Here is a 25364-nt window from a genome sequence, read left to right on the forward strand (position 1 = left end):
AAGGGACCCTTTGATATCCCCAACCCTTGCTGAAACAAATGCACCGTTCCCCAACCCCCTGCACAGATAAAAGACCCTTTGGGGACAAAAGTCATTGATGGGGAGAAAAACACAGGAGGCATCAAAATACTTTGATTAAAGGCAATGGAGGGGGAGAATTTTTTCAGTGCTTTAGTTTTCTGATAGCTAATCCATGGCACAGCACCATCATTTACCACTGCATCCTTTGCAGTTGCACCATTGCACTGCTTACCACCCCACCACAGCTGCACCACTTCACAGATTTATTTTTTTTTTTTTACCCTACCTTTGACAGAGACAACACACACACAAAACCTTAAAACCATTTTCTTCTCCTCCATCATTTATCTTAGAAAATCAGGTTGGCATCTCCCTTCAATGCCAAACAATGAGACACCCCCTCACACAGGGAGGTTTAGGGAGAACAAGGAAATAAATGCTGGTTTGGGGGCTAAAAGCCCTTGGGGCTGCTTCATCCCTATGCCAGCCTGCCCCCACAGCGTGGGCTTGCAGAGCGCATCCCTTCCCCAAAAATAAACCCCAGTCACGGATCATCTCCAGCGCTGTCAGGTTGCATTTAGATTGCAAAAGCACTCAGCGGCTGCACCCAGGCTGAAAGCAGGGCAGGGCTGCTGCTTGCTCAGCTCTGCATCCTAAAAAAGCATCTGCTGGTGGCTAAGCAGCCCACACCACCCCCTGCCCCAAATCCTCACTGAGTCTTGGTCCTATAAGCCAGTCCCAAGGGAACGTAGTGAGTTTTGCCTGGGGGAGCAAGGCCATTAATTTCTCAACTTCATTCCCTAATGACTCAAATCAGGAAAGGGCCATAAGCTGCCACTGAGGTCACCTGGAGCTGGTGACAGGAGAGACAGCCAGGGTGTGGGGAAGGGTCTGGCCCTTGTCTGCACTGGAACACCCTTCCTGCATCCTGCCCATCTGCATCGCGCCTTTAGGAGACGCCACCGGGATGCCCCCAGGGAGATGCAGCAGGGACAGCCTGGGAACACACCACCAGGACGCTCACTGGGAGATGCCACCGTGGCAGCTTTGAGACAAATCACTATTAAGCACTTCAGAGATGCCACCAGGGCACATTTGGCATTTACCACCACAGCACCCCCGGGACATAACTCCATGGCACACGCCATTGAGTCAAGCACTTGAGAGATGCCACCAAGGCCTTCTTAGGACCTACCATCATGGAGCCCCCGGGAGATGCCACCAGGGCACTTTGAGACTCCATAGCACTCTTCAGGAGATGCCACCAGGGCCCCTTTAGGACCTACCACATCCACATACCTGCACCCAGCTATGTCAGCATGCTCACGCACAAATCATCCTGATGGGAAAAAAGAACTGAGGGAAAAGAGCCACTACCTCTTTGGCACCATTCCCCACCAGCATAAAACTGGTTTCCACCAGCTTCACAGCTACTATGGGATGTCACCAACCCCTCTGATACCGTATCTTGATTCTGAGACAGGAGGAAAACTTAAATCAGAAAAAACTTTGAGGACAAAAAGAAAAAAAAAAAAAAAAAAAAAGAATAAACCCAGCAAAGCACACCCAATGGCTAATTAGAAAAATACTCAAAAATTGGTGCAGGGCAGATAATCTTCGCTCACCAGCAGCACATCTTCCCATTTCAAGGCTGAGCTGCAGGGAATATCAATCTGATAATTGTAGTGCTACAAATGAAAATCAAATTGAAGGCAGTTAGAGAATCACATTATAAATTGATTTAGTCCGCAGACAAATCTGCAGACCTCCCTGGCCTTGGGATTCTCTGCGTGGAAGGAGAGGTCTGAGGAGAGAAAAGAGATAGGGCACCTTTGGAAGTGGTGGAGTCACTGTCCAGTGGCTTTCAAGAGATGAAGATACGTAGCACTTGGGGACACGCTGGCGATGGGCTGATAGTCAGAATTAATGCATTTATAGGTCTTTTCCAACCTGAATTATTCTATCCCCTCTGTCCATTATCCCCTCCATCCCAAACCATTTCTGGGGAGAAAAGGGCAATTTTAAGGCTGCTTCTTGATTTCTGAGCATGAGGGTCATATCAACTCGTTGGGATACTGTTGACAAAGATGGAGAAAGAGCTGCAATGGAAAGAAAACATCTGCACAAACAGGTTACAAAGTATTGCAAGGAAACATGCTGATTCCTATGGGATTTATTTCCAGGCTGAATTTCACCCAAAATTTCCTGTCCTCCAGAAACAGCTCTTATGCTCCAATCGGAAGTCCCCAAACCAGCTCCCAAAACACTGCATTATGTAACCCCAAATCCTCACTTCATAGTCAAAAAAGGGCTATTTCAGCAAAACCCCGTTTCAGCACAGCCAGTATCCAATGAGTGCTCACACCTCTTCTTTATTTCTGCATCTCCAAGTGCCCCAATATATACAGATTCCTTCTTTATACAGCTCATAATATACACCTTATTTATATATATATTTATAGATATCCACACGCAGACACACAAATGCCTTCAAGCACAGCCCCAGCGCCTCCAAAGCCCACAAGGAGGTCATTGCTTTCCACGTTTAAAAACTCCTCTCTCCCAGCATGCAAACTGGGGTGTTTTTTGGGGGGAGGCAGGGGAGTCAAAAATCACAATTTTTATGGTGATTTTCCTTTTGTTATTTTTTTCCTCATTTCTCCTTTTTAAAAAAAAAAATAATGGGGTGGTGCACTCACCAATGCGACCGCCCCACGGCAGCGTGTAGGGTGGCTTTGAGGTAGGCGCCGCGCGGGCATCCCCCGGCTGCTATAGCATCAGCGGGAGCTGCCAGATGAGCAGGGTGCTGTCAGCATCACCGCCCCGGCGCTGCGGCTCAGAGTTGAAGTTACGGTACCCTCTGCCCCCTGAAATGATGGCGACAGAGGAGATCTCCTTGCGGGGAGCATCGCGGGCACAGGGCCGGCTCCGGACCCACACATCGGGGTCATCGGCCATCTCGTAGATGGAGCCATCTTCTTCTGTGTGCTCTGGGGTCACAGTCCCAGCTGGAGCATCCCGCACTGACAGCAGCTGCCCAGGGAGGTGGGAGGTGGAACGGAGGCGGTACTGCAACAGGATCCCTTTTTTCCTCATTTCCCGCGGTGGGGGTCCATCCAGCTCTGAGGGTTTCTCTTCCCCACCTTCTTCTTCCTCTTGGTCTCCTTTCAGCACATCGGGGGCCAACGTGCTCAGTGCCACGGCCAAGAAGTCCACGGGGCCGCCGTGCCCATTCAGGGACACCATGCCTTTTCCTGTGCAAAACAGGGATTTGAATAACAAAGATCCCAAATGTCATCTTACGAGGAAATTTTTGGGGTGCTCACCAGTGATTTTGGGGATGCCCTCCAATCGGGGCACAGGCAGCAGAACAATGATGCCCTGGTCAGTGCCGACCCACAGCAAGCCCTGACAGATGAGCAGGCTGGTGACACGGACATGTCTTTGCCCTGAAAAAAAGGGAGAGAAGAGGCTTGCAGCAGCACTGTCCCTTCAAAGTGGATAACTGCCATCCCAAAAATCAAGCATCATCCATGCATGAAGATCTCTGCATGGGGAGAAAAGCATGAAAATATCAATAAATAAAGAAAGGAAAAAAAGAAAGCAAGAGGAGCAGAGAGAAGTGAGGCTTCTAATGGCACATGAATATTTTATCGCAGGGACTTCGTGCTGCAGCGTCGCACTCAGTGAAGCAATATATCTGTGGAGATGTAACTCCAGTTCTCGGCAAGAGCTTTATTAATGGGCTGTCTGGTTAAAAAGGATGAGGGAGCACAAGTTCAAAAATGCATTAATACCCAATGCTCACTTGCCCAGGAAGAAAAGGAAGTGATAAATATTTTAATATGCCCTAAAAAAAAAAAAAGAAAAAGAAAAAGAAAAAAAGCAACTTACATGAGTAGCACGCGTATAACTAATTATGCAATTACAACGTTTTGTAGCTGGAACAAGTGGGAGGCAACCTTGCAAGCCCAGGGCTGAGCCTTATCTTTTCCTTGGCACATCAGAGCAGCTAAGAGCCAAAGAGGTGGAAAGAGAGGGCATGAGGTAGAGGTGTGCATGAGCAAAAAGTCCTGCAAGGGTGCAAATATAGGTACATGGATGCAAAGATGGGGCACATTCATGCATGCACAGATGCACACAGGTATAATTAAGGATGGGGTACGTGGAAACACTTGGGAGCAAAGATGGATGCAAGGATGGGGTGCACAGATGCAGTGCACGGATGCGTGTAGTAGCAGCAGGAGTGAGATGCATGGATGGCATGCGTTGATGCACAAACATGCATGAATGGGATGCACAAGTGTGAAGAGTAAATGCATGAATAGGTGTACAAGTGCCAAGACTGGATGCATGGACAAAGGGCTCCCAGCTTTCCAGCAAAGCTCGGCCTTGCTAAAACCCTACTCAGACCTGCCTAAGCCCATCCTAAAGCTCCTGCAGCCTAAAAACGCCCCTTTCCCTCAGAATGCTAGCTTTTTTCCCTAGAGCTCTCGAGTCTTCAGAGTGATGCTCCCAGCTCCATCCCTGCAACCCTATTGCGGGAGGTCACAAGACAAAGCTCAAACCTTTCCAGCAGATAAACTCACGGCACAATTTCTCTTTAAAGCAAGGCACCTGGAGGATAGATATCCCAGGTTTTTCATTCACTGGGATGAGGAGCCCCACCTGGGAGGACAAAGGTAGTCCTGGTGGCAATGTTGATCTCCTGCAGGTGCTCCAGTGTCTCGGTGTGGAAGAGGCGAATAGAGGAACCAGAGGAAAACGCCATCCAAACACCACTGCCCGCCTTGATCATGTGTGTCACGCTGGCCTCTGTGTCCGGATGAGCCTCAAAGGTTTGCTGCCCAGAGGGAGGAATCAAGATGAAGTCAAAATAAAGAAGAAATCTCAATAAAAGGCTGTTTAGTTGGACTCTCTAGAGGCTGCTGTAGGGCTGCAGACTCATATTGGGATGGCAGGAGGTGGGATAGAGGTCCTGGCCTTCCTCACCAGCTTTGCTTTTAGCAGACACCAAACTCAGCCCCTCACCAATCTCCTCTTGGCTCCGTAGGGGCAACAATTCAGCCTTTCCCACCACTCTTTCCCAGTTCTCTTTACAGGACATTTTGCTGGACCTAGGTGCGTCTTTCAACCTTACACCAAGGTGGAACAACACCTTCCTGCCTTTCTCCTGCACCAAAAGCCAGCAAGCAAAGACTCAGCACCTGCACAGGACCTGCTTAGGGTTTGGTGGTTCATGGTGACTTCTGAACGAGAGGAACAGAAAACAGAACCATCCTCCTCTGACATATTCCAACACAACCAAAACCCCAAACAACACCACGTTTACCTGTTTTCTACACATTTTCCACCTCTCCCTGCTGCAGTAAACCCTCACGAACCCTAAATATCACACTGAAGAGCATTGGATTTATGGATCTGAAACCACGTTCATGAAACGAACTCCCTGAGAATCTCCCAAGCAGCAGATTAGGCATAAAAATTCAGATTAGCATCGTAAGCAGGTTGGGAATGGCTCGAGTCTGCAGATACAGGATGCTCTGGAGGAAAATAGGCTGTGGTAGTATGACAGTGCTGAGAAAAGGGGAAGTTTAGGGGTTAACATGATGGAGGAACCTGCTAGGAGCAGGAGCGTGGCTGCAGCACGCATTGTGCATGCTTCTACAGGCACTCATTTGCTGCTTAACTGCAAGTCCAGGGTCTTGCTGCAATGCAGCTCCCGCTTTCCACAGTGCAGCAATGAGCCCACAGTGCAGTTTGTTGGTGAGCAGCATGCAGGATTGAATCACCACCATGCACCCACTTCAACGTGACTTCCCTTGTGGGTTTGAAATTTTGCTTTTAAAAGAAAAGGAGCAGCAACAGAGCCCTGTCTGGAGACCATTAGTGTGGTGCAGCATCCCAGCATTCTTGCACAAAGCAGAGGTGGATGAAGATTATTAGGACATCTCCCCCTTCCTCCCATCCAGTGTGGGACTTATTCCCTAGGGCTACATTCCCAATCTGCTATTTATGGACCTGAGTTTGCAGAGCTGCTCTTAAACAGGACACGTGCAACTTCCCATAGGGAATCCAACCCAACTCAGACAAGCAGAGAGCAGCAATTGGAGCTGTAACCCGCTGCTGCACGCTATCAACCTGCATCGAGTCCCAGGCCCTATTCCATCCCCCCCATAGAGATGCTCAGTGCCACTGGGTATGGCATCACCCAGGCTGTGCCTCCCTCTTTTTCTCCCATGTTTTTCTTCTGCGAGAATTCCCAGCTGGCTCCTGTCATAAATAAGATCAGAGACAGAAAACTAATACAGTCCCCTGATGCATTATTCATCCTCGGCACTCGTTTTAGGATGGATTTACGACAGCTAATACATGCAAACTAAGTTTAGGTACAAAATCTGAAAATTAAAGGTAAGAGGTTTTTTGTCATTGTTTTTTTGTTTGTTTGTCTGTTTGTTTTAAATAGAGATGACTATCCCTATGTGAACATCCCTGCTCACATAGCTACAAGAAAACTGTCCCAAAAGGGGCACAGGGGGTGGTGACGATGCTGGGTTCTCCTGAGGTACCTGAGCACAGAGGGTGGAGGCATCAAGGACGGTGACCTGGTTGGCACAGCTGGCCCATAGGGTCTCATCCAGCATCAAGAGCGCTCGCACAGGGCTGGTGCCCACAGGCAGGCAGGTAGGCTGCTCAGTCAGGTCCCACAGCCCCACTAGAGCAGAGCACAGAGACCAAGACTCAAAAACAGGGGGAAACAATAGATATTTTCACATAAGCCCAACTGCAGCATGTGCAAAGAAATGCTAGCACTGAGCTTCCTTACTGCACAAATGCGTCCCCTTTGGGTGCTGGGGTCACCTCCTGCAGCCTCAAATCTCAATACCATCACTGGGAACACAGGTCTGAGCTCTGCCCCAATCCCAAAGAAGTCACATGAACAGCAGTCAAGCCTGGGACAAGTGGTCTCCCTTCCATCATTTGCATGAAAAATAAAGGATGGGGCAGTGTGCACAGGCAACAGACTCCCCCAGTTTGCAGCACCCAGAGCTGGGGATGCTTTGCTGCTATGCAAACATCCCCTGGCAGCTGCACACAGCCACAGCTGCACAGCCACCTGCAATGCTTGGGCACAGGAATTGTTGTTGCCCCCTCCCCGCCCACCTTGTTTTTTGTTTTGTTTTTCATTTGTTTTGACTCCTAAACTGCTACTCCAGAGTTCATTCATCTGGGGCCAAACTGAATTGTCTCAGTGAAAGAGAACCAATCTGGGTTCCCATGAACTCACCACAACCAATGGGTAACTGCCTTGCTTTCAAGTGGGCAATCTATTTCCACTGCAATTTTAAAACCATATACTCAGGATCCAAGAATTTAAAGAGCCCTGAGGCTGTCACAGCTCTGCTCCCAGCAGCAGGACTTTGCTACCAAGCAAAGCATGCTGTAGGTGGGCTCTACTCACTGCTATTTCAGGAAACCTTTGCTCTAATGAAGCCACACAGCAAATTTGCAGAAGGTAGGGAGAAGATATTAAAAAAGAAAAAACACAACCCTGCTAGCAGCTTTTTGCCTTTCACATGCATTTGTGCAATGAAGGGGAAATCAAATCCACGCTATTCACTAGCTTGCACACTTAAGTGAGAAAGTGGGGTGCAGAGGTGCTTATATACACACTATAAGCAGCTTTGGTGCTACTTGCTGCAGGTTGTGAGCTAACAAGTTTGGTTTTTTTTCCCCAGATCAGAGTGCTATTTGAGGCCCTTTTCTACCCTCTAGTGATGAAGCGGAGAAAAACAGCAGGGAAATGACTCCCAGGAAGTCCTCAGATACCACCCTCAAAGCAAAATCTCTGCTGCTGCATCTCCCCCTTGTTGGCCACTGAGACCACACTACAGGGCCCAAATTGAGCCCTATTCATTATGCCAATGCAAAATGCCATCTCCCACCATCACTCAGGGTTGCAAAACAGGATGAAATAGTGCAAAAATGGTGCTTCCAGCACTATTTTAGCAACCAGCACACTCAATACATCCCACTCCCCATTCCTGGAGCGTCACAGCAAAGCACGAACAGGGTTGCTCTCCTCACCATTGTTCCTCGGGTATGCGGCCACTGTCCCATCCTGCAGCCCTGCAAACAGGTGCTCAGAGCTGTGCTTCAGGCAGAGGACTGGCTGCAAGCCAGGGCTCTTGCAGGTCAGCAGGCACTGCGTCCCCGTGTCCACGCTGCTGTACACTGCGATACTAATGGGAAAAATGCAAGAGCAGGAAGAGCAGCAGGTGCTGGCGGTCATTGCTTCAAAATTTTGGTGCAGAGCTCCTTTGCAGTAATTGCATACAGAAGAGGGTTGCAGGAGCAGTGGATGCACAATCGCACACCCCCACATATGCACAACTGCACACTGGTGCTCACCTGCCGTCCCGCAGTCCCAAGCAAACAGTGGGATGCAGAGTTGCAGGGGGCTGCTCAGCACCTGCCCGGGGCTCTTCGGTCCCCTCCGTGTCCCCCTCAGCTGCCTCGGGGATGTACTCCATACACAGCACTGGCGATGCCACTGGGAAGGATTTTACCGTCCGTGGCACTGAGCGATTGAGGGAGAAGATCTCCACTTGTCCCCCTGCACCTGCCTGGCCACCCCCAACCTGTGGGGATCACAACAAGTTTTAGCACCTTGAGGATGGAAATAACCCAAACCTAATGTTTTTTGGCCCAGTTTGCTCACCCAGAGGTAGCCCTGCGGCAATGAGGTGCTGACAGCAGAGAAACCCAACAGTGAGGATTGCACAGGGTTGTGCACTGCAGCGCTGAGCTGTAGGAGACACATGCATTTACCCCACACATGCCCGAAAAATCAAAACCTGACTGCAGTCCAAGCTTGTATTTCTTCCATTTGTCCCCTAGACTGTATCAATTTCTGACAAGCAACATGGTCACCCCCTCCCACAACCTGTCCACCATGGGATTTCAGTCTATTACCACCAAAAAGGGAGCAGGAGGGGAAAGAGCTATATGGCAGATGAACAATGCTTTTACCTGCAGATCGAGGGCTTTGGAGGAAAAGGCAGGCATGTGGCAGGAAAGAATGGGGCACCAGAAGGGAGCTTTGCTCTTCTTGTCTTCATCGGGACAGAGCCAGCCCGGCTGGTTCTCCTCCCCTGTGGTGAGCAGAGTAGATTAAGGACAGCCCCAAAATAAGCATGATTGGGTACAGCAAGAGATGCAACATCACCCACCCCAACACCAGCCTTTGGGATGCCGCAAGAAGCCACATCCATGGTGCGCATCCCAGCATCTTCTCCAGCTCTTGCCCAAGCAACCACATTAAGCAGCATCAACACCCCCTACTCACTCACCCCCACAAACCATGACAAATATGGAAGGAAAAACCTAATGCATTTCTTCACATCAGGTTTTAATGTGTTTTCATTTCAAACTCATGGATACAGGATTATCCCCCAGGCAACACAGATTAAAAACAACATAAACTGCTCAAAACAAGGGAATCAAAAATCATTTGAAATCGTGTTTGAGTGCTTGGATTCCCCCTGGGCTGGAATAATATTTCTGCCGTTAAACTTTTTTTTTTTTTTTTTGCTGCAGTGATTCATGGTGTTAAATAGGAAGAGAGACATGGAGGTATCAGGAGGAAGGACTCTTCCCTTATTATTTGCCCTATTTCATTAGGAAACAGAACAAAGACAGCAACAAAGACAGCATATGACCATATCACCAAGCATCCCAGAGACACCACTCAAAAGCACTGAAACAAAACATTTTGAGGAAGGAAATGCCATTTCCCCCTTCCAACCAAATGCTTCTTCCAGCACCTTCATCCCACCTCGTACCCTGCTCCCACTCATTCACCAGGATGCAACCCCTTCTCTGCCCCCAGATTTTGTTTTTAGAAGCAATATCACTCCAACAGGTACTCACGCAGCCCAATCTTGGCCAGGTGAAGGCAATTGACCCAGGAGATCTTGCTCAGAGGATTTGGAGTGATGAAGACCACCATGACACTGATGGGGCGGCCAGACCTGTACGGAAAAGTCAGTAGGTTGCCTTCATCCTTCTCCTCCTCCTCTCTGCAGCGGAGGTAGCATCAGGGAAAGCCCCGTCTATCCCCAGAATTGGGAACCCACTTGTCCGGCTTGCCAGGCAGCAGGAGACGGAGGCGGCACTTGTTGGCAGAGTGGATCTCTTCCTCCTTCACCTTCATCATCCTCTGCAGGGCCAAGCACCAGTCTTGGGCCACTGTCATGTTCAGGTTCTGAGGGAGAGAGAGGAATGGTGGAAATACCTCCAGAAGCCCAAATCCCCAGGATCCATCTGCAAGTCAGCTGAGGAGCTCAGGAACCACCCACCCACCCACCAAACCACTGAATGACCTGGGTTGTGAGGGACCTTAAAGGTCATCCAGTTCTAGCAAGATCATTTAAGGAGGAGCGACAGATATCCATGGGGCTAGCACAGAGCATTCAAACGAGCGCCCTGCAGCTCCTCAAGTCAAGTCTTAGCAGGTTCTCTCCTAAAACAGCAAGAGATGTGCCCCCAGAATGGCAGTGCTTGTGTCCCCCAGAATGGTGGGAGCTGTACCAAAGAGCTGGCATTTTGGTACCTGGTAGGTGCCATGCAGCGTGCTGATGAGCAAGGTGATCTGTTCCACCACTGCCAGGTCCTTCTGTAGGTCCTGCAGCTCCTGGAAAAGCCGCGGTGGCCCCAGGTAGACTTTATCTTGGGAGAAAAAAAAAGAAAAAGGGAGAAATGCAGGATTGGAAGTAATGTTGCCCATACACCCCAAAAAATCATGTGGCTTGGGGCCAGGTGCTCACTGTGCGAGGCCGGCCCAGTGGGTGCGTGCTTCTTGGCACCAGCGTTGTGGATGACCACATTGTCCTTGTCGTAGGCACCGCTCTCCTGCCCCACTTCCACCACCTGCACCTGCGGGAGGGCCGTGCTCCACTTCACCACATATTTGGGGCCCAGTGGCACCAGGCTGCTAATTTCCAGCTGGCCTCTGCCAAGGGAGGATGTGAAATAGCAAATCAATCGGCAGCTGGTGTTGCTAGTCCTGCAAACCCCACTGGATCCCCCCTGCAAAAAGCAGATGGTGAGCACAGCTTGCAAAACCATGACGTGCACTGGCACATGCCTTCACCCCCATACACAGGGCACAAACACAGCAAGCCACACTTAATGCCTACCTTGGGTTCACTGGCCTGGACAGGGGGGAAAAATGTTAATAAAAATGCATTACTAGGGGCAAGAAGAGGGTTTATCCCTTACCCTTAGCAGCACCAATCCACAAGACCCCAAAACCCAGGGAGCTCCCATAGGATCATTGCACAGATGCTCAACACAAGGATTTGAGGGCAAAATAGCCCCAAATTTAGGCTTCCTCCTCCAAAGCAAGGCTAAACAGTTTGGGGGTGTACAATCATCAAATATACAATTAGCAGAGTGGCGTGGCTAGGCTGGTATTTCACAGGTCGTACATCTAGAAGGATTATCACAGTGGAAAGAGATAATCAACAATAAATGAAAATCCTCACCCATATCCTAGGCTCACAGAAAAACAATCCAAAGGGAGGGATCTCCAGAAAGAGACCCTTCCTCAGTGGCAGTCAGCCCTTAAATGGGGTCTGAGAGGTGCAGCCAGGCTCCACCCCTTCTGATCACACAGCTGAATCACTTTCACCTGTGCGCCAGCAGCTGACTCAGTGCTTACCTCAGGTGATCAGAGGTTCAGGCCGTGATTCAACTGTTCCTATACACAGGGCAAGGCTAGCAAAACCCTTTAAGCCCAAAATAAAAGTGGGGAAGGGGAGAGGTGCTGATGGGATCACTTTCGCTAAGTGGCTTGGGGCTGCTGGCACGTACTTGAAGTTGATGTTGGCGCAGACCAACATGTCATTGAGGAGGAAAACCTTCCGCTCCTTGGACTTGATGAGCTGCCCCCGGTCGCCATACACCGTCTCTGTCAGCGTCTCACAGAGCAGGAGCTGCCGCTGCCCTGAGTTCAGCAGCTGCAGGAGGATACAGCAGGAAAGGGGCTCAGCCCCAGAGCTCGTGTGGTTCTTGCCCTGCAATTTGGGCTGCATTGGGTTTGTGCAATGATTCTCCCTTTCCTAGGGGCACGCACAGCTCCAAGCTCTGCAGAAATGCCTGTGCAAAATGCTCACTGTACAACACATGCGCACAACACCCCAGTGCAATGCCTGGGCAAAATGTTCCAGCTTTGCACAGCACAGACCCTTTGCACCACAGTGCAACCTCTTTGCATGTGAATTCCACTCTGCCAAGAGCAAAGAGTCCTCAACATGACCCTTCTGCAGCCCCCTTTGGGATTTGTTTTGTCCTCTGTCCCTAAATGCTGGACCCTGGGCCAGGCTGCAGAGGCCACCACGTGCTCCTAGCACAGCCCAGGATGTGTTGCAATGGTTTGGTGCAGGGTTCTCCACCAACAGTTGCAAAATCAAGCAGATGGATAGAGGGGAGGAGACTACAGATGAAAATTTCCTGAGTCGCAGACTTATTTTTTGCTTTTGCTAAATGCTATTGTGAAAACAAGAGCTCGGCTTCCCCAAAAGGGGAGCCCCAAACTTCACCACTTCTGCAAACACCAATCAAAGGGGATAGCTGCAAACCCAGCCCCTAAAACTCCCATTGCAAGGGAATGGGGAAGAGGAGCAAGGCTGAAACACGCACCTTACTGAGGCTGCTGCGGTCACTGATGCTTTTGCTGAGCTGCTGGATCTCAGCCACCTGGTCAGCCACACGTTTCTGCTCGTTGAGCTTCTCAGCCAATGTCTCCAGCTCAGTGAGAGCCAGCTGGAGGGACAGGCGGTCCGCATGGCCCTTGGGGGTGTTCTTCAGCATGTCCTGGGGAGAGACAATCATCAGCACAGTGTCACCAGCTTCAACAAGCTGCGATGGAGGAAAACCCCCCGCTGGGATAGCGGAAGTCCCAAAGGCGCTTCCCACAAGCCCCAAGCAGGCTGCCAACCCCAAAAGCCCATTGCTGAGCCACCCTGAAGTATTGTGCCTGCCAAAGTGGGGTGCAAAGCATGGCGTCACCCATACCTGTAGGAGAAGGATGAACTGGGGGAACCTCTGGATAGGTTTCACCATCAGCCCATAAAGCGTCACGCGATCAGTGCTGGCCATCTGCCGCTTCTACTGGGAGTAAAGTTAAAATTAAAAAAGGGGAGGGGTTCATCCAAAATGGTGACCAGCAGCTGCATGTGCCCACATTTGGGACCCACTGACCTTAAGGAAGTCGAGGAAGGCAGGTTTGGTGAGACAAGCCTTCTTGATAAGGGACATGGCAGTGGTGAAGTTGTTGACATAGTCACTGTAGACATCCAGCACCATTGACTTGGAGAACTTTGTGAAAGGGAAGAAGGGCTGTGAGGCACCCTAAAATGGGGCTATGGGTGCTTATGCTGGGAGTACCCATGGAGGATGCATCACTTCAATCCTCCAACCCCATTGCTGGGAAGGGGCACTCAACTCTCCTCCTACCGAGGCCACAAAGAGGTCCCCAATCTTCTCAGCAGAGTCCCACTCAGCCACGCGGGAGGAGAGGGCGATCTGGAACATGGAGTGGCACTGCAGAATCTCCTTCAGGCGGAAAAACACCACCTGGCATTTCCTGGCGCTCAGCACTTTGGGCTCCATCTCCATCAGCGGGTTCCTGTAATCCTACAGTAACCAGCAGAACATCAGCATCCCCCAAACCCCTCCAACACTCCTAAAAACACTCCCCCAAAGGTGGGTTCCCCACCTGCAGGATGCGCTTCAGGGATTCCACATAGCTGCGCTCACTCTGCACAATGGAGCTCAGAATGTGTCGCCGCACCACCTGCAAATAAATGGGGAAGGGGAAAACAAACCCCATGCAGAAGTGACCCCAGATACACTGCTTCGTGCTCACTCACTTGTAAAATTATTATTTTGAGATGCTCAAAGGGAAGGTGAAGGAGGTGCCCATCCAGCACCCACCTGCTGGGGGCTGAGCCCTGTGGGCATGGGGCCAAGTTCGGGCGGTGGGTGCTTCACGTCGGAGACGGTGACCTCCAGGAAACCTGTGTCCTCCTCCTCTGAATCTCCTACCACCAAAAAGCAAAACAAAATAAACTTATTTCACATTTTTCTTGCAAGCTTCTTGGTGCTGAGCACACCCCCACTCTAGAAGGAGGCATGCTGTGATGCTCCAGGGGCTCTGACAAGGTTTACAGCTGCCGGCACTGCCTGTCTCAAGCACTGCAGCTGTCACCAGACACCAGCATGAGTCAGGGCTCTGTGAGCTGAGGTGCTGTCAGATCCCAGTGGGAAGGGGCCAAATCCTCCCCAGAAAGCATCCCAGATTAGGGAACCCCCTCTGTTTCCTTCCTTCAAGAATGGCTCTGATCACAGAGGGGCACAAAAAAGCAGCAACGCAAAGCAAAGTGCAGAGCAAAAGCACAACACAAACCTCCTGGCATCCAATCCTGCCTTACCCGAGGCCGAAGCAACTGAGGAAGAGGAGGGTGAGCGGATCACGGTGTCGTGAGGCAGGGACAGCTTTCTCTTCCACATGCTGCAGCCGCCGGCCCCACTACGGCCACCCCAGCCCCCAGCACCCCGCTCCCATCCCTGTGCATATAAATAACCAGAGGGGAGGGCGCTGCCGCCCGGGTGACCTTTTTCCTTCCCTAATTTAGGAAGGGAGGATCCCAACGCGTTGCTGGTGGCTCCAAGGGGCCATGCTGGGTGCTTCCCCCCCCCCCTCCTTAAAACCAGCATTGCACGTGGGATGCTTGGAGCATCCTTCTGGCCAAAATCCCACTCCGGGACACTATCCCACAGACTGACAGCAGGGCATGGCACACGCAGCAGATCCCCAGTGGCCCCAATGAATCCAGAGGGGCACCTAGCAGGATCCTACCTCGTCCGCAATGCTCCAGTGACCCCCTTGAGATGCCAGGAGTGGGTGGTAGTAGCTTTTCCGCCTCCTTCACCCTTCTCCTATGCTCCCCATCCCCTACGGGGTATGAATCATATTTTGGACACCCCAAAACATTGCATTTTCCTTCTTTTGGCTGGAAAATGGGGCTGCTTCTTATCTTATGGGGAGAGCACGAGGTGCCACCAAAACTAAATAGAGATGTGGGACTATGTTCAGGGAAAGGATCTGTTCAAACCCCAAGTGGTGCACCAGCCCCAAACCTCACCCTGTAGCACTGATGGGATAGATCAAGAAAACTGCAGAACACCTCAAATCTCACGAGAAGTTCATAATTTCCTACATTGCTCAAATGCTCTTTGGGCTGGCGTTGCCCTGAAACGTATGCAAATAGGGCACCCACGGGCTGGATGCTTTAGGAAGGACAAGGAGGGGGCTGACCAAAAAAAGCAAAGGGGAAAATGAATTAAAAACCATGAAACGCAGAAGGTAAGTTGGAGAAAGAACAAAGTAGATTCCAAATGGATATGGCTCAGTGAGCATGATGGTGATGGGTCAGCAGTTGGAGTGATTGGTCTCAGAGGTTTTTTCCAACCTTAATGATTCTAGATAGATTAATATAAGAATAATATAAGCTTGGAAGGGGACACCCCACTCACCTGGTACTTCCTTACGGTGCAGGAAGGTCACCTTCCTCATCACTGCGATCTTGGTCTTCTCCAGCCCATCCTTGGTGCCACTTTTGGCCGCCTTCATCAGTTGAGTCATCTGAGCAAAAGGGGTTGGGATGCTCAAGGTCACGCAGCACTGCGTCCCCCCCCACAATGCCTTGGGGACATCACACACCCCCATTCCTCCCTAGGAAGGCTGAGACTGATGGGGAAGGTGAGGAAGAGGAGGGGGCTGAGCACCCAAGGGGCCACCTCCATCTCCTTTGTGGGGACACAGTGATGTGCCAGCTTGCGTGCAATGCAGCAAAGCATGAGCATGCAGCCAAAGCCAAGAAAGGGAGGGAAGCATGACGAGTGTACTGCAGCAGGATTTTGTGAGTAGGGCCATAAAGGATGTTCACCCTTAGCTTTGCACCTGGACTTGCAGTAGTTTTAGTGCAAACTGAGAAATTCCCAGTGTAAACCAGCTGCAAACCACCAACCTGAATGCTCTGAGGCAGGGAAAGGCTTTGCAATAAGTTTCTGTCCCACTCCCAATAATCTCCTTCCCAACCCTGTAGGGGTTAAACCTTCTCCGCTCCACTTAGCACACCTGAACCTCGCTCTGTCCAAATGCCCCTTGAAAAATAAAAACCCAAACAGTTGATGGGGGGGCTGATCAGTGACATAACTACCGGAGGGATGCAGATGGGATGGGGGAGGTGATAGCGACGGATGACCCCACGCCTCCAACCATCATCGGGCAAAATGGGCTGAACTGAGCACAGGTGCACTCATATCCTTACAGAGAGGCTTTTTTCTCCCCTCAGGGAAATTCAGGGAAGGGACCAAGGAGGGACAGTACCTTCCAATCATACTTCTGCTTCAGCTCCTGCATGTCTTTCCCCCCAACTCTTAAAGCCAGGATGTCCCTCTTAGTCCTGGCGTATGTCTCCTTTAGTCTATTCAGGTCTGGAGAAAGCTGAACCCCAAGCAAACCAGGCAGGAGGAGAAGGTAGAGGATGCAGAGAAGGCAGAGAAGAGAGATTCAGGTGAGAAGCCAAACAATTAAAAAAAAAAAAAAAAAAAAAAAAAAAAGGAGAAGCCATGAAATCGTTCTAAAGCAGCACAATATGGGTAGTGGGTTCCCATAATCTGGCAGGGAAGGGGAGCGAGCAGGGAGCAGCAGCCATGCGTTGAGATGCAAAAGGGAAAATAAAAAAGGGGAAGGAAAAGGAAAAATAGAGAAATCAAATCCAAAAGCTGATCGTGCATCATGTGAGAGCATGTGGAGAGTAAGTCCTGAGACACGTCCGGTAAACTTGTGGGGAAAAAAAAAAAAAAAAAAAAATCGATAGATGAGAATAATTAACAGAGCCTCACCTTGGGCTGGAAGGCGGCCCGGTGCTTGGCTGGCTCAGCCTCTGGCTTGCTCTCCTCACCCGACTCCTCGCTGTAGCTCTCAAACTCGCTGGAGCTCCAGCCCAGCTCCTCACCACGCTGCACGTCCTCGTAGATCAGGCTGCGCCCTGTTAGACAAAATCCTGCTTTTCCCTATGGACTTGTAACCCCATCATCCCAGCTGCTTTTCTGCTGTTTTTTTTTCCTTTTTGGACCCTTGTAGCAGTACAGGATGTGGATTTTGCTCCCACGGCCTCAGTTTGCCCGTCTGTGAAATGAGTGCACAGCCCCAACAAGAAGAGGGCCTGGGGCTGTTCCTACCATCGTGGTTGGCGTCGAGGTTCTCACAGGGGACGTCGTCATAAATCACATCGTCCTCTGCCGCCGTGAACTCAAAGCGATCACCTTGAGAGAGGGAAAAACAGGGAAACAGCCCCAGAAATCCCCATCAGGACTCAAAAATCCAGCTAGGGTGCGGAAACTGTTCCCCAATCCCACGACCAGGCTGGGATGTGGGGTTAGAGCTGTGTTCTCCCCCTCACCCCAGGTGTTTTAACCCACCCTGGTGGCCGCTTTTCCTCTTCCAGTTCTGGGTTTTGATGTCATGGGGATCCTCACAGGCTTCCCCATTGCTCACCCGCTCTGGCAGCCTGTAGGGAGGGCAAAGACACCATCAGTGCAAAACCCCAAGAACATCAAAAGGAGCTTGCACAAGTCCCCACTGTGCATGCATGCCCCAAACCCCACCACTCCACAACACAAGGGGCTCACCCCCATTTGGCAAAATTAAGCCCCCACCTCACCCAGGGTGCAGACTCAGCTGCAACCTATGGAGGAAGTTTTGCACCGCCAGAAAAGCTGACGTGTTAAAGATGTGAGGTCAATGCCTCTGGCTTTCCGGCTGAACTGCAAACTGCAAAAGCAGGGAGTCCCCTCAGGGAGGGATGCAGCTCGATACAAAGGAAGAAAAAAAGTACAAACAAAATGCAGTGCTTTGCAGAAAGCCTGCTGCTCTGGGGCTTGGAGACCCTTTTGTTAGGGCTGGCCCAGAGGAAAAAAAAAAAAAAAAAAAAACACACAGGGTTGATGCACAAGTGTCAAAAAAAGGCTTTTTTTTTTTTTAAATCTTTGTTCTACACAAAGCTGAAGATGAAGAGAAAGATGCTCCAGTGAAGCTGGACTTGGTTTCCCCACTTTGCTGCATCCTGTACATGCCTCTCACTGTCAGATTTGTATCTTCCCCCTATGTGCCTGTGTGAAAACCCACCTCAGGTACCCTGAAATCCCCCTGCAACACCCCCCAAATTCTTGTGTGCTTCAACCTCAGATCCCACACCCCTAGTCCTTTTATAAGCAGCAATGAAAATAGAAAAACTGAGGCACAGCACCAGGCTGGGACATGCTAAGGAAGGGGGTGACCTCCAAAATCGCATTTTCTCCCCAGAACCACACATACCCTTCCTGGGTGTCCGGCACCAGCCCCTCTGTAGGGTAAGAAAGCAAAGAGAAATCAGGTTAGTGGCTGAGCTCATGAGCCTGGCCAGCCAAAGCAGACACTTGGGAAACAATGGGACCTCACCAGTGCTGCAGCTGGTGGCACGGTGCCTGCGAGGAGGGGCCTGAAGCACTGCACCCCTGCTTGGCTCAGTGGCTGAATCTTCGTCCTCCTCCTCGTCACTGTCCTCGAAGTCAAAGGCTTCACCCAGGTCCTCCTCACCAGGGGGAAGCTCGCTGAGGGGCTGCGAAGCAAGGACAGTACCTACTGTGGGGCAGGGGGGCAGCTGGGATGAAGCCATGGCACAGGGGGTCCACACTCTCCACCTGGGCCCTTCCCTGAGCCTTTCCTGCAGGAAAGGAAAGGAAAAATGGATTCAGAAGATAGAGCAACCTCATATTCATCCCTTGGACATCCCCCAGGACCCTACAGTGAATCAGATCCTGCTCCAGTGCTGCAAAACCTTGCAAGGAAGCAGAAACAATGCTCTCAGGTGCACAGCAAGATTGCATCACCAGATCAATCTTACGCATGCACATGGCCAACCTGACCCATGCATGGCCAAGTTCCGTCCCCTCCCAGCTTCAGGTATTCATCCTGAAGGACTGAGCCATGCTCAGGGAGTGGGAAGAGCCAAACATCCTCCGTGCGATCAATGGTTCGTCTGCTCCAGTAACACGAGATACCCCAAAAGGTCACCAGGAGGAAGTGGAAGGGCAGGGCAGAATCCTGAGACCAAGGGAGGGTGCAATGGGAGAGAAATCACAACAGGGCAAAATACATCCCAAAAGCTGCAAAGACCCAAATGGGTCCCCAAGACCTGCAAAGAACAAAAGAGATCCCAAAGCCCACAAAAACCCAAGCGGGTCCCAAAAGCTGCCACGACCCAGTGAACAACGGATACCACCACCATGCTGCAAGCTACTCAGTTTTGCATTTCACCTGCAAAAAGAGCTGCAAAACCTTTTGCAAACAGCAGTAGCAAATCCTCCCCATGTGCACAAGTGCCCTAAGCAACCCCAAGCCCTGGACTGCACATCTATGGGTGCTGTGGGAATGGGAAGCATGGCCCAATCCCACTGCAATACCCCAAAAAGCATCAAGCTGGCCTTTTCCCCCCTTTACAAGTTCATATCACCCCACTGGGGATGAGAAGCTCCAAGTTTATCCCTATGGACACAAATCAAGACTCAATAGAAAATACACCCCCAAAAGAAGTGCCTCACAAAAAAAAAAAAAAAAAAAAAAAAAGGATTAAAAAGCCACCTGGACACCAGAAAAAGATGCTCCGGGAACAGCTCTGCTTGCAGCCTGGGTCCAGCACACGAATGCTTCTTGCTTTCAGGGAGGAGGATGGCAATGTGATGCTCAGCCCAGGTCTGATCCCACTATAAGGTCAGTTACTGTTTTGACAGTTGACATAAGCTCCCATCAGCCCATGTGTCCCACGGACAGTTATTTTCCCATTGCTATCATGGGGCTCCAGCCCAACAATGAAGTTCAATTGCATCTCTGTAAGATGAAATTACGGCGCTGCTCCTACCCATGTTCTCAATAAGGCATCTTGCTGAGAAAATACATCCAGATAGGATAGGACAAGCGGGGAAACCCAGTGTAATACTGGGATGATATCTCAGAAAAATGGATTTAAAGCCACTCGAATGTGCCAGCCCCGTCTCCCTCCCAACTGGGGGAAATAAATAAAGATGGATCTAAATAAAGCCACAAACGCAGGGCCAGCTGCTAAAGGCAGCATCCTCCTCCTGGCACTGGCACCCAGCCTCGGTATTTTTAGTTCTGTGCCCGAGCGACAGGTCCCAGCTGGTGGGGCGGCTGCCAGCCCAGGACACGGCCCCAAAGCCCTTCGTGGAGAAAAGCAGGCAAAAAGGGGCCTCCACCCCACAGGTTCCCAATTCCTGCCAATACAAATGGGTCAGTGCATGGCTTGAGTTCTAGGTGACAGCACTGGCAAAAGGATGTCCAGGTGCAGACCTTGAGATCCCAAAGGCAGCTCTTTGAGCAAACACACAGAACGGCAGCAGGCAGTGCTCCAGCCCCAGCCCATAAATCACCCATAAAAATGGGTGTAGGCAGCAATAAGAATCCGCTGCTGCTTCCTCATCCACCTCCTTATTGCTTCCTCCTGCCCGTGGGACGCATGCCTGTGTTCCCACTACCACCTCTGGGCTGCCCTTGGGAAACTGAGCTTTGCTCCACCCCAAAAAATAGAGGTGGAAGTTGGAAAACCAGGAGCATTTTCATGGAGAGCACCACCCACATCTCGTGTTAAAATATTAACGTTATAATACAATGTAAGATGGGGATCTCAACAGTAGGCGCAAGCAGAGTTTGCTTTGAGCACCAGTTGGGTCTAAGAAAATATGTAGCATTGGATATAACACGGAGGTGCCTGTCACAGCTGCACTTTGAGAACCAGTTGGGCCCATGCACTTAAGGGCCACATGTAGAAATCCTCACACTTCCAGAGTGAGGTGGAGAGACAGAAGGGCCTCTAAGCGATTCTAAAACTTCCGTTTAGGAATGAGTGCAACGGGGAAGAGTTGCCCTGTGCTTTCCAAGTACTCAAATCCGGGATCTTGGGGCCAAGCATTAGTGATGACAGCCAGAAAGGGATGTTGAATGAGTATTGTGGGTGAAATAAGGCAGAAAGAGGCATTTTATCCCCCAGATTATCACTCTGAGGTTTTCTGCACCCAAAATTCAACCAAATGAAAATTCAGAATTCAACACTCTTTCCTTTTCTTATCAGCTCACGGTTACCAAAAGGCTTTGGTGGATGGGAAAAAGATGGGAAAAATGTTTGCATTTCTGCTGCAGAGTGGCTCTTTTTGGGGCACACATCCCGCTGCTGTGTTTCCAGGCAGAACCCACAGCCTCAGCACTGTGCTGTTCCCAATTTCCTTTTTATTTTGCTTTTCAGTATCTCTGATCAACCGGAAAATTCATTCCTTGGCCACCGCACACCATGAGAAGTGCAAATGCAACACAAAAAACAACTCCAAAAAAATCTCCAAACAAAAAAAAAAAGTGAAAATCAGAATTATGATGCTTAAAAAGACATTAAAAAAAAAAACACACAAAGCAGAAAATGTTTTTGCCTTTTTTTTTTTTTTAACATAAGAGCATTCCCAAAATCAGAGCTGAAGATGACAACAAATTTGAGTCCCCAGCTGCCTTCATTTCTCCCCCACGCAGAGCTGCTTTGCCAACATACATCCCAGCACATCATAAGAAGCCTTTTTTTCTGCCCTATTTTTCCTCTTTTTTTCTGTTTCCCCCAATATTTTGGGCAAATCTTGCTTTGCACACCCAGCAGGCTGACCGAAACAAAGCTCAGAAATAAAACACACTTCCATCTCCTTTGCAAACTTTGTGTCTCTGCAGCATACACCACACCATGCCCTCCAGTGCAACCCCCCCCCTCCAAAAAAACCCCAAATCACAAACGGGGAAAAGTGCAATTAGCATCAAGCATTGTATTTGCTGACCGTAGCAAAGCATGCATTAATATAATCACTGAGGAATATTATATATAAAGGAGAAGCCCTTCTTGTTGTCAAAAAAAAACCCAAAAAACATCACAAACAGCTTTGGAGCTGCTCAAAACCCTACAGAAATTTGGGGCGTTTTCTTCCAAATCTGCAGGAAAAAAATAAACTAGAAAACAATGCAGGCATGCGTGGGTGCAAACCCTGCAATTCAATTGCGCCACCAAAGCAACACAGCTCCAGGAGTTGGTGCTCAGCACCCCAATGCTGTGCTTACATGTGGGGGGCCTGCAAGCATTGCACGATTTGCAAACAGTGCAGAAAACAGGGAGGATTAGGACAGAAATGGGTGCAGGAATGGCACTGTGCAGCAGCAATAAGGGCCAACGCTCAGCATCCTCCTCCTCCTCCCACCCTCCCTATTCTCAACCCTATATATCTATATGCAATAACAATAAATAAATAGAAAGGGAAAGCTTTTTCCTGCAGCGAACCCCAACTGCTTGCAAAAGGAGAGTAGGTACGAGGCTACCTCCTGCCTACAGAAGGGCCACCACACTTCAATAAATTTAAGATTATGGGTACATGGGGCCACATAAGCGCAAGTACACATAGAGAGGGAATGGGAAGAGGGGGGAAGGGGAGAGGGCTGTGCTGACCTGGGAAGGCCGTGTCTCCTCTGCCTTTGTGTCCGCATCGGCCAAGCAGGATGGCAGCGAGGGCAGCAGCAGGCGGTGGGGGCCCTAAGGCTGCCCACACCCCCTCCAGCCCCATAGAAAGGTCCCCATGGTTGGGCCGGGGGCTCCCAGCTGGGGCCGCAGGCAGGCGGCGCTGGGGCTGGCGGAGCTGGGAGTGCTGGGCAGCGAGGGATGCCGGGATTTGGGCAGTTTCCCCCCCCCCCCTTTCCCTTCTCTTTTCCCAAAGCATCGCTGATTTACACCCTTGCTGCTACCAATCCAATCTGGATATGGTCCCCCTTGCCCCCCGCCCCCCTCCAAACTGACTTTTAACCCTTTTGCATGCTGCAGCCCTGTTAACCCTCTCGCTGCTGAGCATATCATTTGTGCAAAAAGAGCTCCCAGTCTAGCCTGGAGCAAAACCGGGAGTGCAGGGGAGGTTACAGAGTGTGTCCCCAAATTTCTAAGAGAAAAGTATTTTCTCATCGAATTTCTTACCCCTAAACCATTTGCTGCAGATTGCAGCCCCCAAAATGCAGCTGCTATCCACATGAAGTGCACCACAATCCTATTTTGAGGGTATTTTCCCCAAAGCTGCAATGTGGTGCCATGTGCAGGATTTGCAGCCTCATCTCTTTCCCATTCCCAGGGCAGCTGCTGGTTTCTGGCCCCAGGCAGAGGAGGATAGTCCTTCCCTCCCCCCCCCCCCCCCCCCCCCATCTCAAGAACATTACAGACGGAATGTTTGGGAGCAGACAGCAATGCCTCCTGACCCCAATCAAACACTGCAAAATCACTGCCAACCCACTCTCACACCCATTGGCTCAGCAAATCTCAGCACCAAACTCAACACACATCTCATCCTAACCACCCCCCCCCCCCCCCCAACACCCCCCAAGCAACATACAGACCAGACCCAGTAAGTCAAAGCAACACAAAGGCCACCCCATGCACACATGCATTTAATGCTACAAATTTCCCCCAACCTCACCTGTTTCATCAGCACTGGGGCTGTGTTTTCCCAGCACAGGAAAGCCCCCCCCCCCCCCCCCCCCCCCCGGCACACCCCGCCGCCACACCTCTGCACAACGCCTCTTTGAAAACGCAGGCGGTGGCTGCAAGGCCGGTCCCAGCCCCAACCGGATGGACAAGCCCAGCAAAAAATAATCACTACCCGTGCCCTTTGGGTGACTCAAGAGAACCAAAAACATCTTTTCCTGCAGGTAATGGCATTGCTGCTTGCTGCCTTGCACCCACGGAGCGTATGTGGGAACAAGAGCAGTGCAGCAGAGAGGACTTTGGCCCCAACCGGTCTGTTTTCTCAGGGCTGGGTAACAGCAATCCAGCTGCCACAATGCAAATTCAAGTTAATTTTTCTTGTTTTTTTTTTTTTTTTTTTTTTTCATGTGTGGAAAATAATCATTAACAGTAAATCGTAAGCTTCTGAGCTTCTCCAGAGGTCATCCCAAAAGCTTCACAGCAAGGACTGAAAGCCTTCCTGCTGGGCACCCAAAAGAGCTCTGCAAAAGCTGCAATGAAGACAGAAGTTGGCAAAGTGGTCCCCAAATGCCAAAACTTTTGCAGGCTGTTTGCACGCCTTTGCACCTACCAAATGCACTGCACACACCTACAGGGCAATGCATGCATCTACAAAACGCATAGCACACATAGCATCCAGCAGTGGTGGCAGTGAAATTGTAAGGGATGTTTTGCACCCACAAGCTCTGTGCAATGCTGAATGCATAGCTGGACAGAACCACGGGTGCTGATGCAATGAGGCAGCATGGTCATGCGAGTGCACCTGAATACATCCCAACACTATACACGCAGCAGTGGGGAACTGCACATAGAGGAGCAAAAGAAGAAAGAGGAAAAAAAAAACAACAAAGCAACACCTAGACAGGAGAAAGCAAAAGGTCAGGGAGAGTACAGAAGAGCAGAGCCATGCTGCACAGTTAGAGCATGCCCCTGCCCAACCAAAGGGCTTTGCTTACCTACTCCTTTCTGCCAAGGGGCATTCTGCAAAGATGCAATGGTCGTAGAGAACTTCAAGCAGCCAGGAAAGGGCTTGCAGGAAAACTGAGTGAGCAAGCTGATTGCTGTGGTGGGCAGCACTTAAATGAGCTGTGCTCCTCAGTGCTGACTGAGTACAGCTGGTGTGATTCTGTGGCACCTATCCCTTGCAAGGCCTGCAATGGGGAGCAGCTGCAAGAAATTGTCATGCACAACCAAAGCATGCACAACGAAAACGATGTAGAATGAAAACTGTGCACAGATAAAATTAGCAAACCCATAAGCAAACCCTTCACAACCAAACCCTGTGCAGTCAAACTCATGCACAACAAAAACCACGCAAGGGGGATGGAGCTGGTGCAGGAATGCCTTTTGCTGGCACTCCCTGCAGGATTCAGAGACCCAACCACCCCGTGGCATCACCCTGTGACCCCTTCCTGCTGCACCATGCTGGGCCGGGTGTGCAAAGCAAACCTTGCACCTCAAAAGGCTGCCACCCCCCAGCCCATGCTCACTGCCCATTTCCTCACTGCAAACCCCACTGCCACACAAAGTTCTGCTGCTGCTAGGCATGATGCAGACAACCCCATGTCACTAGAAATGCAGATTATGCCTATGGTGGGTTTATTTTCTTTGAGCAACAGGACTAAACGC

The 25364-nt window shown here is 50.4% G+C and overlaps 1 protein-coding gene across 8 annotated transcripts; it reads right to left on the reverse strand.

The window, feature by feature from the left end:
* Positions 1-2179: 2179 nt before the first annotated feature.
* On the reverse strand, positions 2180-24788 carry ARHGEF10L (Rho guanine nucleotide exchange factor 10 like). Of its 8 annotated transcripts, none has more exons than XM_048968016.1 (29): positions 24692-24788; positions 18596-18860; positions 18473-18500; positions 17578-17666; positions 17338-17421; positions 16999-17144; positions 16481-16597; positions 15625-15733; positions 14948-15043; positions 14023-14129; positions 13805-13882; positions 13543-13722; positions 13288-13404; positions 13102-13194; positions 12727-12900; positions 11899-12044; positions 11223-11237; positions 10851-11035; positions 10637-10752; positions 10161-10288; positions 9955-10055; positions 9055-9176; positions 8744-8830; positions 8434-8663; positions 8110-8264; positions 6591-6736; positions 4690-4864; positions 3348-3470; positions 2180-3275 (listed from the first exon to the last, which is right to left on the reverse strand). In XM_048968016.1, the coding sequence occupies exons 2-29, from the start codon at positions 18810-18812 to the stop codon at positions 2791-2793; spliced, it is 3849 nt and encodes a 1282-aa protein (XP_048823973.1). In that variant the 5' UTR covers positions 18813-18860; positions 24692-24788; the 3' UTR covers positions 2180-2790. The 8 variants fall into 8 exon arrangements, with proteins under 8 accessions (XP_048823973.1, XP_048823972.1, XP_048823974.1 ...); XM_048968015.1 differs by lacking the exon at positions 24692-24788 and adding an exon at positions 22680-22919; XM_048968017.1 differs by lacking the exons at positions 14948-15043; positions 24692-24788 and adding an exon at positions 23689-23734.
* Between the last annotated feature and the right edge of the window lie 576 nt (positions 24789-25364).

This window comes from Lagopus muta, chromosome 21 (assembly GCF_023343835.1).
Source record: "Lagopus muta isolate bLagMut1 chromosome 21, bLagMut1 primary, whole genome shotgun sequence".
NCBI classification, from domain to species: Eukaryota; Metazoa; Chordata; class Aves; order Galliformes; family Phasianidae; genus Lagopus; species Lagopus muta.

Excerpts from the sequence above, each read along its gene's own strand:
- ARHGEF10L (XM_048968014.1), bottom strand. Across the intron at positions 18,501-18,595 it reads TGCCACCAGCTGCAGCACTG|AGGGGCTGGTGCCGGACACC; the intron begins GTGAGGTCCCAT and ends CTTACCCTACAG. Across the intron at positions 12,901-13,101 it reads AGTTCATCCTTCTCCTACAG|GACATGCTGAAGAACACCCC; the intron begins GTATGGGTGACG and ends GTCTCTCCCCAG.